Genomic DNA, 17,083 nt, shown 5'->3' with positions numbered 1-17,083 from the left:
AGACTTGCCCCAAGTCTGTATTGTTTTTTATTTTTATTTATTTGTTTTTATTTCGACTGCGATTTTTTTCTGAAAATCCAAACTCAAGTAATACACGTATGAAACGCCATATGTGCAAAAATATTTATATTTTTACTAATATTAAGAAAAAACTCCGTCTGGAGCACAGACTAGTACAGGAGCCGTGAAGTCACGTTGTCTCTAGAGGGTATTCAGTTGCATGCAAACAGGTTGAGGTCACACACACACAGCACATTAAAGTTCAAAATTGACCATTTTTAAATGGGCATGTAAATCATAATTAAAGAACTGTCTTGGATTTGTATGTATTTTTGATTAAAGGACATCTTTTTAATAATTAATCATAAATATATCTGACGACAGAACAATGAATAATTTTAAAATGTCAAGCAGCGAAGAAATATTTTTTGTTTAAATTTAGTATCTTTTATAAATTGCATCTATTACAAATTTATTATGGAATTCCAAGTGGGAATATTTCAGATTTAACTAGAAAAGAAACCACTCAACTTTCCTAATTTCAGAAATCATTATTGATAAAAATCCCAACAGAAGATAATCCCAACAGAAAACAAATTGTTAGCACTTTCTCGCTTCTAGCATGCAGGACCATATAGCACGCAATGTGAGAAATTTTTTTCAAACACTAAGTTTTTCACTTAAGTCAATAATATTTATGGACAATATTCACACAATGTTACAGGCGTTTTTTCTTGCCTAAGTTAAGGGTGAATGGAGAATGAATGACCACTGGACTAGGACTGCAAAAGATTATCTGTTATTTTTAATAATCATCATCAAAACCAGGTATAGGAGAGAAAGATAGATCTGACTAAAACACAAATAAATAAAAATAAACAACAGATTGCTGCATTGCTTCCTTTTATTCAAATGTTAACAGGATCAGTCTTTCACAATTACTTATTTTTACAAAAGAAAGTTGTTGAATAATAACCCCAGCTTCTTATTGTCATGGTGATGTATTATTTAGCATTTGTTTGTTGGAGCAATTTACGCCACAAGAGCTGAGGCAGTTGAAGATTCACTGAAAAAAAAATTAAAATATTTAAAAGAAATACAGTAAAAGTTAAAACGAATAAATCTGAAATTAATATTACATTAGATTACAATTTCATACTTTAGATTTAGATTGGTTGCCATATGACACAAGGCAATAATTAAGTTTTTTTTTAGTATTTATTTTTTAATTGTTATACAATACAATGTTATAAAATATTTAAAGTTTGTTGATCTGAGCCTTAGGGTATGTTCAGACTCACAGAGTTACGGTGGAGTTATGTACACGGCGTACCTATTTTTGTGTCTGAACCATGCCGCGGATCAGCGTTAGGGAGCTGTTACTCCGCGCCAGTGGCGTTAATAACTCCAGCGGGAGAGGGTAGATTTCATAAGGCTAATCCATTGATGCATCAGTGATTTCAACCTCCGGTCAACGTCAGCCAATGAAAACAAAACAATACTGTATAGCCTATTCCTCGAGCTAGCCTAGATCAACAGCAACATTCGAATTAAAATGAAACGTGTTACATGGAAAAGTACAGAAGTGGCTGATTTGATTTCATTATGGGGCAGCCCTGAATTTATAGACAAGATAGAAATTAGAAATTGGAAAGCTAGCGCCGGCAACAAGATGGCTGTTTTTAAAGAAATTTCATCTAAACTGCAAAATTCTTCCTGACGAAGTTGGCGTCGGCGACATAATTTCACAAAATTAATTAAAATCGTACAAATAATGGCAAAGTCATTGTCCGTGTAATAATTATGTTCGAAATTATTATCTTCTGTAAGGATTTGCAAAAAAATCGGCAAAAAAACCATTACATTTGAAGGTAACATTGTATTATATTGCTAGGCCTAGCTAGTGTTGTAAACTTTCGCGCGTGTCACTCTCAGCTCTCTGTTGTTGTTATTGTGTGTATGTATCCCATCGGCCGTTTCGGTATGACGGAACTTCCGCTTTAAACGCAAGACGTTTGGAATGCTAATCGTTGTGTCTGAACACCTTGACTTTTAACGCCACGGATTACCGTACGCCTTGCGTAGATAACTCCACCGTAACTCCGCGAGTCTGAACATACCCTCAGTTGATAAATAAAGTTAATTGTACTATTCCATAGTTGGAACCAACCGATAACAGGAGTTATCCCTAGGGCCTCAAGAAACTTTTTTTTTCTTACTTACTCTACATTATTTATTAGTATGCCGTCGCAATCGTGGCCCGATTTTTAGGCCCCACTGTAGGTATCAACTCTCTGGCATCTAAAATGGGGAATGTTTCTCTTTAGGTATACTTACTATTTCCAGTTTGGTGGCAAGACTCTCTTTGTCTTGTAGTATCTGGCCAGACGGTAGATACGGCTCTCAACCAGAATAAGACGGAATTTGGAATCCTTGTCCTAAATAAAACAAGCAAATAAAAAAAACATGGAACTTACAGGTTTAAATTGGTTACCATTTCTTTCCCAAACCCTTATCTAAATAGGACTGCTTAATCTATAATCTGAAGGACGAATTAATGGCAGTACAACATTCAGTTGATGTCATGTATGTTGAAAACTTAATTATGTATGAATTACAAGTATTTTTAGTCGCGTGGAAGCGACTCTATAGTTCACTATGTCGGTCGGTCGGTCTGGTATCACTATGCGTTTTATCGCTTTCTGACCTTATCTTGATATCAGTTTAATCTAGCTAGGTCAATTTTTCACAGTATATTCCTTATGGCCAGGAATCGATGTGGTTATGTTTTCACGGTGCGCAATAAAAAATTACGCGGTCTACGCACGATTTAACGAAATCACGTTTGTAATCATATCTTCACACCCATGAATCACAATTAAATAAAATTTGGTACTCATAAATTTCAGGGCATAAATCATCATATGGCAATACAATTACGTGCGTAGCACATGTAACGCATGCGTACGCGCGCTTAAAATTTTCAAAATTTATTTTCTATGAAATAAGAGTACGTTTCAGGCAATTTTAAGCGTTTACAAAATTGCCATGGGTGCGGTACGGTACTTTTCAACTCGAAATTACGTTATACGAGCACGTCAAAAGTGACAGGCTACGCACGTGTAAATTAAATGTTTTTAAACATTTCAACATTTTTAAACATGTTCAGTAATTTCGGTCAGTATAGTTCACTATGTCGGTCGGTCTGTCTGTCTGTCAATCCGGTATCACTATGCATTGTAGCACGCGACTTAATGGCTGTTGGCCTGGTTTTTTAAGAATTGGATTAATTCATTCTCTTTTTTTTTTTACAATTTCTGCACAAAAGAGAAAACCAATTCATCTTTCATTGCGCAACAGTAAACATCCAAAAATACAGAGACGAGACTACCATACCTTTCGGTTTCTTTCCAAATGTTTTCGGATGGCAACAGCCTTCTTGATGAGATAGTACAGATCCTCTGGAAGATCAGGGGCTAGGCCTTGCGACTTAAGTATGCGCAGGATCTTGTTGCCAGTTACAAACCTGACCTGGGCTACACCATGAGAGTCTCTTAGTATAACACCTAGAAATAGCAAACATATTTCAATTGCTACAACTAATAATGTCAAATGTGTGTAGAGGTAGCTCACTTATTCCCATTTCATTTATTCATGGTCAAACACAGTAGTTTATAGTTTGAAATTAATTTTGTTTGTAAAAAGTTAGAAATTCACATAAAAATATAAAAAATTTGTTTAAAATGTTAAAATTTGGTTAAATACAGATAAAATTCATTGTTTAAGATACAAAAATATAGATAAAAATAAATCTCTTAAAATACAAAAGATTGGTGCGTGTATAAGGGTGTAAAGCCAAGTAGCAAAATAGTCACAAAAAGAAATAAAACAAGGATACGACCTAAAATATGTTTTAAAATTGTTGCCCAAGCCCAATTTACCCAAAATTCAATTAAATCTAAAGTTGACAATTTGTTTTTCTGGTATTACGGCGTTATAACGCCCTAAATAATTTTTTTCTTTGGCGGAAATCAGCCACCGTAATTTAGAGTATTAAATAAAGTTGAGGAATTCACTTTTTCTGATCTTTGGTTAGAATAATTTAAGAACCCAAAATGCATCACACATCAAGGAGAGAGAGAATTTGAAGAACACAATTACCAGAAACCTACCAATTTGTGAAGGGGTCAAGCCTTTCTTAGCAAGCTTAAATATTTGATCTTTGACATCATCAGACGATAGTTTCAACCAGGTTGGTACACTTCTCCTGTAAGGCAGGGATGAGCTGGAAATACCCTTTCTATAAAAACAATTTAAAAAAAAACATTATTGTTTGTATAGAATATGCCATATAGAAATGGGGCCTAGCTAGATATTGTTGTATTGAATAATGCACTTGTCAATTGTATGACCCACTATATGACCCCCGGGAGAGGTGTGTCATTTGTCCGATGTGCGTCATACTTTTGAATACCATGACGCACCCGTGCGTCAAAAAGGTGACTTACCTTTAGGTGACCATGATGCACCCATTTTGACGCACTGTGACCATGTTGTTTATGATATGGTGGGTGGTAAAGTGACGGACATTGACACACCTTGTTCATTGATGTGACGTACCATCTAGGTTTTTTGACGCACCCCTGCGTCAGTAATTATTTGTAAATGACGCACCTCTCCCGGGGGTCGTATAGTGGGTCATACAATTGACAAGTGCATAAGAATATAACTAAATTAAAAGAAGCAGTTATCTAATATTAAATATTAGTGTAGGCAGTTATATGCATATACCTACTGACTGTAGTGTATTAATACTGGCTACCTACTGCTGCTGTAACTATATATCTAGAGGCCAAATAAATTATTTATCAAAAAAAGGTATTTTATAATAAATATTAAAACCATTTTTGTAAAAATAAAATTCAATATAATAAAATAGGCCTAGCAATAGCATATATCATCTATAACACAATATTTATGATTAGTAGGCGACTATTACTAAATTAGCCTAGGCCAGGCGAGTTCAGCAATAATGCGGTAGGCTTACCACAACCTACTGCCGCCGCCGAGCCAAGTGGCCAAGGATAGGCAAGCATGGCCACACAACGTTCACGTCGTCGGCCATTTATCCTACCTACGATGTGAGACTGTTTTAACAAGGTTTTTTAAAGCATCTAAAATATCATAACAACTTCATTTTAACAAAAATGAAAACTTTAGGTATTTATAAACATTATAGTTGATATGTTTAATAAAAATATACGTTAAATAAATATAATTTTATAAAAACAATTATCTTTACCCGGGTGCGTGCATACGACCCATGATGGCAGATTTTGCGAAAAGAAAGGTCACGTGGTTTTTAGATTCCGAATGAGTACTTATCTTCCTATAAATAACATTTAAAACAATTTTACAAAAAAAAGAATAAATAATCTTTCTGTTTGTTTTTTTTTTTTGAAAGATACAAAATATTACAAATATATACTATATTTTTAATTTATATAAACTTTCTGTAGAATTAATAATAAATGATTTTTAAAAAGTGTTTATTTATTTTAACAGCTTGCGTGGTACTTACTCTCAAGGTCAGCTAGTAGTGTGTTTATTTTTATGTGGTGGTGTGTGCACAGTGGTCAGTTTGGGTTGCTGATCAAAAAGGCCAGATTACGTAGGGGAGGTGGTCAGTGTGTAATTGCAGCAATTTAATAGTATAGGTCCAGGCCTAGTGTAATTTAACTGTAAGAAGTTGTCGATGATTGAAGCCTGAAATGATGCCTAAAAAGTTAGAAAGATCTCACTCAATGTCCCGAGTGCAGAAAACACTTCCAGGGTTTGATACTGCCCTGTGCGAGATGGACAGAGGTGCCACTGCCTCTGAACAAAATATGTGGTTATTTGAGATTGCATGGGAAGTCGTCAACAAAGGTAAATATTCTTGCACTACTATGAAATGTATTTGCATACATATCGGCCTTTAAAAGGTAGCTAGGAGTTGGATAAAACTGTTCTGTTTGTACTTTGCTAATTCTCTGTACTGCCGTCTGTATTAATTACTAAAATAATAATTAAATTATTGATTAAATTAATAATGATTATTGATTGATAGATAATATTAAAGTAGAATGCATTGCATAGGCCTACCTATTTGTTTTAATTTAATTTTAATGTTCACTAAATCAATCAAATCTTAGTAGTTACCACTAGGACGCACGCAATGCAAGGACCCAAACATAATATGCAAGTAATTTGACTAATCATGACGTAATTGCTCTGATCATCAAATCATCGTGTCGTGATTGGTCAAATTATTTTATTTGGCTTCAGAGTGCATCCCTTTTAGTACTAATTATTACGATACGATACTTTTTTTAAATATTAGTTCATTTCATTTATATAATTAGGCCTAGTGTTCCACAAGGTAAATTATTTGATTGACAATAATATTAAATTTAACGAGTCTAAATGTTTTTTAGTTGGAGGTATATATACAGTGATTAGGTCAAAAGCAGGTGTAACCGTGGACGAGATGGGTGACCAGTATTACCTGCTTGGACCTTGTAACGAAAACTGTATCAAGACAGAAGTTGAGTTAATGGAGCCTGAAAATCCACTAATTAAAAGAGCTGTAGATTCAATGAGGAAGAGTGGGATAAAAGTATGTTCTGATTGGACAATAATTGTATACCATTTTTTGAGACATCACATTAGTACGGGATGAAAATTTAATTGGTGATGCATCAGCCAATTAGTGCTGGTGTAGAATGGACCAGGAGTGAATCCAGGATTTCTTAAATTACATGATGGGGAAGTGCTAACATCAGTTATATCAATACCATCATAAAGCTCTATCTACAATTTCAAATTTTATGTGACAAAAAAATGTGATGTGCCTACCACATAGACATGATGTCATATCACTACCATATTTGTGCATATCACACTTTTTTTGTCAAACTACTGTAGTGTATAGATAGAGCTTTAGTGGACTGTATTTGGTTGATTTATCGTTCCTTCTTCATATACTGTACCATCATCCCAAATGGAGGTTTTATATTTATGCCATACTCTACCTACCTTGTTTAACATATAGGTCTATTATACTATCTCACCAGATTGTATGTGGTCGTTGGCTCATCGATGGCTACCCTAATGTCATTCTCTTTGACATTGGATTCGCTTCTCACATGCTGGACCAATGGAAGAAGGATCTTTGGGAATTGGCTCACATTGGCATCCCATGGCATGACAAGGAATCAAATGATGCTGTCATATTTGGAAACCTTGTTCAGTGGTTCATTGGAGAGGTAAATTATACTGTACATTTGATAAAATAGGTTCAGAAATTTACACATTAAGCTTGTTATGGGAACATTCTATAAAAATACCTTGAATAAAAGACATACCATGCATCATATCATTTATTTTTCTCTTCAAACAGTTCCGTGCTGGTTTTGATTCTGAAGAAAAGCCCTTGATAATGACGCAGTTTCATGAATGGTTGTCGGGAGTAGGGTTGTTGCTCTGTCGTCTACGACACGTTGACTGCTGTACGATCTTCACCACTCACGCTACTCTCCTCGGCAGATACCTTTGTGCTGGCAATGTAGACTTTTATAATAACCTGGATAAGGTTTGTATATTGCCTTTCTTAGACACAGCATCAACTCAATAAATATTTTAAGTATTTCTCTTAAATTGCATTCACTTGGATAGATTTTCTTAATTTTAAAGGTAAGTATTTCCCTTAGCCTAAAGTGTGAATGGTGAATACGTTCACATGGTTGGTTGTTTTTTGTAGCTGATTTTTTGTTAATGACATATAATATATCATGTACTCTTGCTAAAAAAAAACCTCAGCAATTTAACAATTGCATTCCGCAGGCACTAAGGTCTTTTACATTTGAATTATAGTCTTATTCCACTTATTGCATTCAAATTTTGTAGTAGGTGTCTATTCATCTATAATGGTATATATCAAAAATGCATGACAAAATTAATGAAATGTAGTACAGTATTTTGGAAAAAAATGGATTATCATCAAGGATGACTTTGCTATTTTCAAGTAAGGGTATTTTCTAGAATACTACTAGTCTTTCACAAAACAATGACAAAATATTCTTTTACGGTCACAATACCTTTTCATGTATGCTGTATAATTGTTATGTAGTTTTTTCTTTAAAATTTCATTTACAAAATAAATGGAAAAGAAAACTTCTTTCTCTATTGTGGTTCAATATTACTAATAAAAGTATTCTCAGTGTATTTATTTCTAGGACTCTCAAAATAATATTTCATTTTTGTAATCATTTTAAATGTCCTGATTATTATTATTATTGTTTTCTATTTGTCAGATTAAAAATGTTATTTTGTACTGTATTCATTTTCAGTTTGATGTCGATAAAGAAGCAGGCCAGCGTGGCATTTACCACCGATATTGTATGGAGAGGGCGGCAGTTCATACAGCGCATGTATTTAGCACCGTGTCTGAAATCTTGGCTATTGAAAGTGAAGCCCTTTTAAAGAGAAAAGCAGGTATACATTTCAAATAAATAATATACTAAAAACCAGTTAATACAAATACAGTAAAAGATTACAGTAGAACACGTAAGGAGATACAGTACTGTACCTTTGACAGGCCCAACAAAGAGGTTTCGCCTGAATATGGGTCAGCCATTATGTGGCCATATAATGCCCCAAGGTTGTTTGTTTCACAGAAAAGTGTTCCTGAATAGATTTATGTAAGGAGAAAGGACCTAAATAAAAAGAGAGTTTCCGGACAGAAAGTCCGGTATCGGAAGAGTTGACTGTATGATCAATCCAAAGCAATTTTTGCAGATTCTAAATATTATGAATAAATATTCAATTGTGAATATTATAAAATTTATTATATTTTCAGATGTTGTAGTACCTAATGGTTTGAATGTGGTCAAGTTTCAAGCTATGCATGAATTTCAAAACCTTCACGCAAAAGCCAAAGAAAAAATTAACGATTTTGTCAGAGGACATTTTCATGGGTAAAATATTAATGAATTATAATATTTAATCTGACCTAGTGCAGTGAAGCAAGTTTTGATGTACATTTTTAGGACTTTATGAAGTGCAGCAGTGTGCTGCAATCCTTGGTCCGCCAATGTTTCTTGCTTTGCTAACCTTTTAACAAAATAGTGTCCGGCCTGTTATACTATCAGAATATTATGTGGTCTAGTGGTAAGGTGCTTGTCCTGAACAGGAGAGATTCCATGTTAAATTTTTTTTCTTTTTCTGATAATGCCTTTAAGAGCTTTGGCTCATTGCATACCCGTTTTGTATCAAATACGTTTTTTGTTCATTATGATTGAGATTAAACTTATAGAAATATTCTTGTAAAAGAAATACTGTGTATATATATTCTGTTGATACAAATAAATGGTACATATAGTACCGCGAATGAATAATTATGAATGATATAAAAGAATAATGAAATACATTTTTTTCTACAGTCATTTCAACTTTGACCTCGATAAAACCTTGTACTTCTTCATTGCCGGTCGCTATGAATTCTCCAATAAAGGTGCAGATATATTTTTAGAATCATTAGCAAGACTTAATTATTACATGAAGGTAAGATAATATTAACAGCTATACACTATGTAGTAAACTATTTGTTGTGCCCAAATACAGTATGGTAGTGATATGCTTAAATATGGTAGTGATATGACATCATGTCCATATATGGGCACATCACATTTTTTTGTCACATAAAGTTTGATAGTGCAGCCAGAGCTTAACACTATTAATAGGCTTTGTTTCATTTTTGTTTTGACTTGCAATTTGAGACCAGATTGAGTATTACAGACCTACTTCTGACCTGCATGATTACAACAACAAAAAACACTTAGATAGTTGAAGAGTGGAAGGGAGTAATTATCATCTTATAGTTAACCTAATACAGTACTTGCCTTGAAGGGTAATTATCTGAATACAAGTAAAACCGTTTATATTGTAGCGGTTGTTGTTATTTTCTCACCAGAAATCTGGTTCCAAGATGACTGTAGTTGCCTTTCTCATCTTTCCTGCACGCACAAACAGCTTTAATGTCGAGTCCCTCCGAGGTCAAGCCATCTGTAAACAAATGAAAGAAACAGTTGCCGACATCCAAGAGAAAATTGGCAAGAAAGTGTTTGAACATGCACTACGGTAAGGTGTCTTAATGGATTCGCCATTCATTTTCCTGGTTGGGTTTGGATGTTTACATTTGAAATAGCAGAGCTGTAGCTTGGTGGTTGACGTGCTTCCCTCCCAAAGTCCAGGGTTAATCCTGACCTAGTGCCAGAGTTGTAACTAAGTCTTGGTCGATACGTATGACATAAAAAATCCATAAAACTTAATATTATGTAATCTAGGTTTAGTTTGCTTAAAAACAAGAGTTAATTTCGCATAAAATATGTGGCTTGTGGTGAATATCATTAAATTTTTCTACAGGGCATGCACCTTCAATAACTAGCCCTAGAATTTTCACTAACTGCCGATCAAATGTCTTTGTTTACCTTTATAGAGGAGAGACACCGAAGGGGGAAAATCTACTGAGCTCCAGCGATATGGTACAACTAAAGCGCTGTATATACAGTGCTCAAACGCCAAACCTCCCACCAGTGTGTACACACAATGTGATAGATGACTACAGAGATCCTGTACTCAACTACATCAGAAGAATCCAACTATTCAATGGCCCTGATGATAGAGTCAAAGTAAGTTTAAAGTTTACAGTGTATTTTAAACTGGTTACATAATCTAATTTTGAATTAAAAAGAAGTATAGGAACATTTGAAAATATTAAAAAAAATATTGTCCCTCTGAAAACATAATCTTTTGTTTCATTTTAACGTTACATAATAGCTGTATTCACTTTGACCAAAAATGGATTGAAAACAAATATTTACATAATTTACTGTAATTTAAAGCAAAAATTAGTCAAAATTTTCTGTCAGACAATAGGTTTTTGGTTAAATTATTTATTTTATCTTTTTATAAGTGAAATCATCATCAATTAACTATTAGAATTGCAAAATGATTTTATTTAATCTTAAATTTTTCATGTTTTTGAGGATATACATCTTTAAAGATGTATTGTCCCCCAAAAACATGAAAAATGAAGATTAATTAAATCAGACTTTGAATAGGTAATTTTGTAGTTTTAATAAAGTGAATCACTTCCGTAGAAAAAAAACTGGAAAAAATAATGTTTTCACTTAAAAATAACATGATAAATGGTTAAATTCAACCAAAAATCCATTGGCTGGCAGCCAATTTGACAATTTTTTGCTTAAAATTCCAATTTTTTCAGGTAAATAAAAAATTTTTCGATCAAATTTTTGGTCAAAGTCAATAACTATTATGTGACATTAAAATGGCATATTCAACAACAAAAATTGTAAAAAAATTATTTTTTATTTTTTAGGGGGACAATACATCTTTAAGGGAGACTTTCATCTATCTATACCTGGTTTATTTCAGTGGATATTCTCAGCATTTTTACTACAGTATTAAGTAATTTTATAACTGTTTTTTTTTCAGGTCATTTTTCATCCAGAGTTTCTTTCGTCCACCAATCCACTATTTGCTTGTGATTATTCTGAGTTTGTACGTGGCTGCCATCTTGGAGTGTTTCCATCCTACTATGAACCTTGGGGCTATACACCAGGTAAAGAGCACAATGAGTATATACGAAAGTCTATCTATGGTTTCATGCAACGTATGTTGAATAGTTGTAATCTTGTTGCTTGTGTTTGCAAACATATGCTCCATAACTCAAAAATGTATTGTAGATGGAGAAGTATCCTATATTTAAGCTTAGAGTTTGCAAATTTTCATTTTTCTTTTTCTGTTTGTACGTTTGTTGATATGAATGAAATTTCCAAAATAAAAGAAATTGAAATTGAATTGAATGCAATCAAAATAGTAGAATAAAGTATTCTGATACTGTACTTATTTGTTACTAGTTGTTTTTAAGTATCGTTACAGTAAATGTTCTCCAGAATGTACCATGATTAGTAGATAATTCTTCAGTAAAACTATTAAGAATAATATAGCTTACTAGTGTTTAGAATGATTCAATTTATTGTATGTATGAATGGAAGGGCGTAGGTTTATTTTTTTTTTGTTCCTTGTGCGCAAGTAAAAAATCAGCACACAGTGTAACAGTATGTAGACAATAATATAGACTACTGTAGTAAAACCAAAAAAGCTGTCCCAGTGATCTAGTTCGCAAACAATGGCAAGGCTTAACACAACTAGAATATAATCAATACAATTGACCCAGTCCCTACTTATAAAACTGGGTATTTAATTTTATGTGTGTGACCTTTCTCTTTTGTAGCGGAGTGTACAGTGATGGGTATCCCAAGCGTGACAAGTAACCTATCTGGATTTGGCTGTTTCATGGCTGAGCACATTGCAGACCCTACTTCTTATGGAATCTACATAATCGATAGACGAACTAAGAGTCTAGAGGAATCTGTTCAGCAGTTGGCATCGGTAAATGTTTTATCTGAAAAGAGCAGCACTGGGTTATCCTTTGGTACAGTATCAGGACTGGGGTGCTTCAAGTCAGATCATATAACATCCTCAATATTGTTTATAGATAACCCTAGATTTAATTCCAACAGTCACTAATTTTATCAATTCCTTTATGTATTGGTTGGTTTATCAAACCAATCGTGCCTTATATTTTATATTATACAACACCTAAATAAATTCCTGTCATTTGATTGGATGATTGTGGGTCACATGGCGTGCAATAGTACGCACTATTACCACTTGAGTTTGGAAACAAGTGAACAGCTAATAAGTATTTATAAAAATAAATTGACAAAATTAAATGTTTATAGAGATACAATGTGAATGATTTTGTTGGAATTCATTAATTCAATTCTGGTTTATAAAAAAAGTGGCATTGCAGAATAATCGAAATTGTGCTAAATTTAAATTAAATTATTAATGTAGAATTGCAACGATATCCATTTTTTTCTAGTACATGTTTGATTTCACTCGTTTGACAAGGAGACAGCGTATCCTACAGCGTAACCGTACTGAGCGTCTAAGTGATCTACTAGACTGGAAAAATCTTGGAGTTGTAAGTCATTTCATTTATTTTTGAAAAAAAAAAAGGAATTGAAAATTTAACCTTTGCTTGTATTTTCTAACAAATAAAACAATTTTAACTTACCAGATTTTTTTCAACTTCAAGCGGCTTATTAGTCTTTTTTTAAACTGATATTTGTAGGTGGTACATTCATCATACAGTATATGCTATATCCCCAGTTCTTCCTTTTTTTGTAGTATTATAGGCAAGCAAGACAACTAGCACTTCACAAAGTCTACCCAGAACTATTTGATGTCGACGAGGAAGATGGTCCACAGGTAAGTGTATCAAATGTCCTGTATTATAAAAATAAAAGAACATCTTTAATTTTGTTTTAAGCTGTCAATATAAATTTGAATATTCATGTAAAACTATTATAATTTTTTGCTATATATCGACATATACCTGTTGTATAAATACATTCAACATATAAAGCCTCAATAATACTGTATATAGTAGGCCTACAGTTTAATTTACATAACTACAAGTTCTTTTAACAAAACATTGGGAAATACAGTATGTAACATTATTAATATCTAGCCTTTGAAAAAAAATTGATAAAATTGATTAAAAAATAATGTATAATGTTTGTCATTTCAGCCATTCAGATTCCCTCGTGCTGCATCAGCACCGCCCTCACCAACAAGTTCACGAGCATCGACACCACTTGGCACCCCACCAGCATCTGATGATGATGAAGACTAGATGTAGTTTTTAGGTTCATATATTATTCATCCCACCAGGGAAAAGGGACATTTATAATTGTACCTTGTCTTCCACAAGTATTAGATATGTTAAAGATGTATTGTTCACCTGAAAAAATAATTCTTTGAATATGCCATTTTAATGTCACATAATAGTTATCCACTTTGACCAAAAATTGGATTAAAAAAAATTATGTACCGGTAACTGAAAAAACTGTAATATATTATTATTAAGCAGAAAATAGTCTGATTTAATTAATCTTCATTTTTCATGTTTTTGGGGGACAATACATCTTTAATATCATCCACAGGGTAATTACAATTAATTGATTATTATTGTAATAATTTAATGAATTCCATTGACTTAATTTTAAAACAGCAAAATCTATTTTTAGAACCAAACTACTGTAATTGTATGTATCCATCAAATTGAATGGTAGTACTATAGGTTAATGCAATACAATGCGATATCTGGATGCAATGAATTTTAAATGTTGATAAATAAAAAGCATGTTAATGAAAATTGGGTTGTTTTATATTTTTAATCATGTACTGTAATTTATGTTACATTATGATAAATTACTCAAATTTCAATTCAGGTATTAAATGAGCATCATTTTAATCAGCATTTTAATCAAATTTTATTTATAATCTATATTTTTGTTGTAAACCATATGGATTGTTTTTGGAATACTTTAGTTTAATAGTATATGCTGTGAGTGTTAATATGAATTGATAGTACAATCAAGGCAATCTAAGAACAGGACACTGAACTCGCCTTGCTAAGATAGGAACTTCTATCAGTCCTTGATCTTGCTGCGACAAATACCAACAGTACTGTGCAATGTGTTTATTCTCCACGATGCGGTATCTGTTAAGTGGAATGGGACTGATCGTGTCGCAGCCACAGGTAAACTCTTTGATATCCGAAGCTCAAAATCCTGTTGTTAGATTGCTTTGGTATAATTGATATTAGTAATATAATATGAGGCAGTTTTCAATGAAGGTTTTGGTAAATGAAATAATGTCCATTCCCATTGTTTAAAATTTAGTTTATATTGTTTATTTGAATAGGACATATTTGTTTTTTTAGCAATACAAAGTCATCTATATTGTTTGGGGATAATTTAGTTTTTTAATCAATGAAATGTAGGAAAATTATATCAATAAATTATAACAATATTATTATATGATTTTCAAGTTTCTTGTGTATGTTAAAACCAGGACATGAATTTTGCTTTTATGAGGATTTGCAATTAAATCTGATGTACCAAGTATGAGACTAAAATAAAAGTCAATCAACACCTGGGAAGCGATCATAATCTGGATTTTAAAAGAATGGAATGGTTCTTTTATTTTTGTTGTATGTCAGTTGCCTTTAAAATTTGATAAGGGATAAGATGCCTGTATTTCTCTAAACACCAACCATTTGTTTCAAAGTTATCCCCACTTAACACCTTCCCAGAACCTGCACAGATCCACCAGTTTTCACTAAAAACATACAGTAGCCTACAATTCTTTTACAATAAAATTCAAACAAAAGCATACACTATTGACATTATTGCCTTTGGCAGGTACAGCGTAAAGATAAAAAGACCATTACGTACGACGTACAATACTATGGAACGCCTCCTCTGCCTTCAGTTCACAATGGTCATGCAGTACACACCAGTCGTCATGCAGTACACACCAATGGTCATGCAGTACACACCAATGGTCATGCAGTACACACCAATGGTCATGCAGTACACACCAATCGTCGTTCACATTTATCATGCAGTACACACCAATGGTCATGCAGTACACACCAATTGTCATGCAGTACACACCAATGGTCATGCAGTACACATCAATCGTCATGCAGTACACACCAAACATCATGCAGTACACACCAATCGTCATGCAGTACACACCAAACATCATGCAGTACACACCAATGGTCATGCAGTACACACCAATTGTCATGCAGTACACACCAATCGTCATGCAGTGAAATATTGCGTAATTTATACCGCCACCTATCGACAAAATCGAATATCACGTGACGTTTATTAGACGGCTGTAAAACTAGGCCATCGACTCTAAGATTTCTTTTATGTTTGACATACTGTACTTATTTTAACCGCTACACATCTCTGTGAATGCTCTGTTTTTTATATATACAATAATTTATTATGCGAGACACAGGCGCGGCTAGGAGGCCATTGCAATTATTGAATTCCATAAAAGAAGTTTAAATAGTCTTAGTTTTACAGCCGTCTAATAAACCTCACGTGATATTCGATTTTGTCGATAGGTGGCGGTATAAATTACGCAATATTTGACTGCATGACGATTGGTGTGTACTGCATGACGATTGGTGTGTACTGCATGACGATTGGTGTGTACTGCATGACAATTGGTGTGTACTGCATGACGATTGGTGTGTACTGCATGATAAATGTGAACGACGATTGGTGTGTACTGCATGACAATTGGTGTGTACTGCATGACCATTGGTGTGTACTGCATGACGATTGGTGTGTACTGCATGACGATTGGTGTGTACTGCATGATGTTTGGTGTGTACTGCATGACGATTGGTGTGTACTGCATGACGATTGGTGTGTACTGCATGACCATTGGTGTGTACTGCATGACGATTGGTGTGTACTGCATGACGATTGGTGTGTACTGCATGATAAATGTGAACTGAAGGCAGAGGAGGCGTTCCATACAATACATTCTAAGTAAACACTGCCACTCCTCATGTAGGCCTGGGGTAGTAACCTCATTAAATTCGCCGCGGCGTAGCCTACTTAGTTAGCTAACTCACTGAAACTTAGCAGCTTATTTGATGGGCCTAGCATTTATATAAACAAACTTAGCCTACCTTTTCTGCTTCCCGTTGGCAGTATTTGATTGTTAAATTTATTTTTATAATGTAGTCTTGTCACTCCCATGCCATAAACAAGTATTTTAAAGGATAAAGAACTATTTTTGTAAATACATTATTTCACAACCTCAACACTCGGTCAACTCCATGACGGTCGTCTGCAACTAAACATAATGTGTTCTGATTGGTTGAATCTTGACAAGGTGGCTACAGCATTGTTTGAATACCGCGGGCTTTCTCTCTACCGCTTGTCGACATGTGCTCTTTGGTCGGCTGGAATTCATTTTAGGCGCCAAATAACCTGCATTCTGAATAAGGAATTCAAACCCTTGGATAAAGCACTGAGCAAGGCAAATGTAATCTTTGGTTGGGAGGTTATGT

The 17,083-nt window shown here is 33.8% G+C and overlaps 2 protein-coding genes and 1 long non-coding RNA gene across 3 annotated transcripts; 1 reads left to right on the top strand and 2 right to left on the bottom strand.

Annotated features, from left to right (window-relative positions):
- Positions 1-886: 886 nt before the first annotated feature.
- On the bottom strand, positions 887-5,397 carry LOC140053995 (small ribosomal subunit protein uS15). Its single transcript, XM_072098787.1, has 5 exons — positions 5,303-5,397; positions 4,173-4,300; positions 3,397-3,566; positions 2,338-2,438; positions 887-1,066 (listed from the first exon to the last, which is right to left on the bottom strand). The coding sequence occupies exons 1-5, from the start codon at positions 5,323-5,325 to the stop codon at positions 1,033-1,035; spliced, it is 456 nt and encodes a 151-aa protein (XP_071954888.1). The 5' UTR covers positions 5,326-5,397; the 3' UTR covers positions 887-1,032.
- A 201-nt stretch (positions 5,398-5,598) lies between these two features.
- Positions 5,599-14,970, top strand: LOC140053994 (glycogen [starch] synthase, muscle-like). Its single transcript, XM_072098786.1, has 14 exons — positions 5,599-5,928; positions 6,477-6,658; positions 7,116-7,307; positions 7,442-7,633; positions 8,391-8,535; positions 8,900-9,017; positions 9,483-9,603; positions 10,013-10,179; positions 10,538-10,730; positions 11,557-11,683; positions 12,359-12,516; positions 13,013-13,114; positions 13,321-13,401; positions 13,724-14,970. Exons 1-14 carry the CDS (start codon positions 5,772-5,774, stop codon positions 13,826-13,828), a joined length of 2,040 nt encoding a protein of 679 aa, XP_071954887.1. The 5' UTR covers positions 5,599-5,771; the 3' UTR covers positions 13,829-14,970.
- Positions 10,028-17,079, bottom strand: LOC140053996 (uncharacterized). The gene is made up of 3 exons (XR_011846475.1): positions 16,700-17,079; positions 13,208-13,419; positions 10,028-10,104 (listed from the first exon to the last, which is right to left on the bottom strand). It is a non-coding gene; the product is annotated as an uncharacterized lncRNA (long non-coding RNA).
- Positions 17,080-17,083: the final 4 nt, after the last annotated feature.

Source organism: Antedon mediterranea, chromosome 7 (genome assembly GCF_964355755.1).
Source record: "Antedon mediterranea chromosome 7, ecAntMedi1.1, whole genome shotgun sequence".
Taxonomy (NCBI): Eukaryota; Metazoa; Echinodermata; class Crinoidea; order Comatulida; family Antedonidae; genus Antedon; species Antedon mediterranea.
Note: the sequence above shows the minus strand (reverse complement) of the source record. Positions and strands in the feature narration are given on the sequence as shown.

Coding starts and splice junctions, on each gene's coding strand:
- LOC140053995 (XM_072098787.1), bottom strand. CDS start 5,325: ATGGGTCGTATGCACGCACCCGG. Junction 4,301..5,302: donor GGTCGTATGCACGCACCCGG/GTAAAGATAATT, acceptor TTGTTTTTATAG/AAAGGGTATTTCCAGCTCAT. Junction 1,067..2,337: donor TTGCCACCAAACTGGAAATA/GTAAGTATACCT, acceptor TTTTTTTTTCAG/TGAATCTTCAACTGCCTCAG.
- LOC140053994 (XM_072098786.1), top strand. CDS start 5,772: ATGATGCCTAAAAAGTTAGAAAGATCTCACTCAATGTCCCGAGTGCAG. Junction 12,517..13,012: donor CTGTTCAGCAGTTGGCATCG/GTAAATGTTTTA, acceptor ATTTTTTTCTAG/TACATGTTTGATTTCACTCG. Junction 13,402..13,723: donor ACGAGGAAGATGGTCCACAG/GTAAGTGTATCA, acceptor TTGTCATTTCAG/CCATTCAGATTCCCTCGTGC.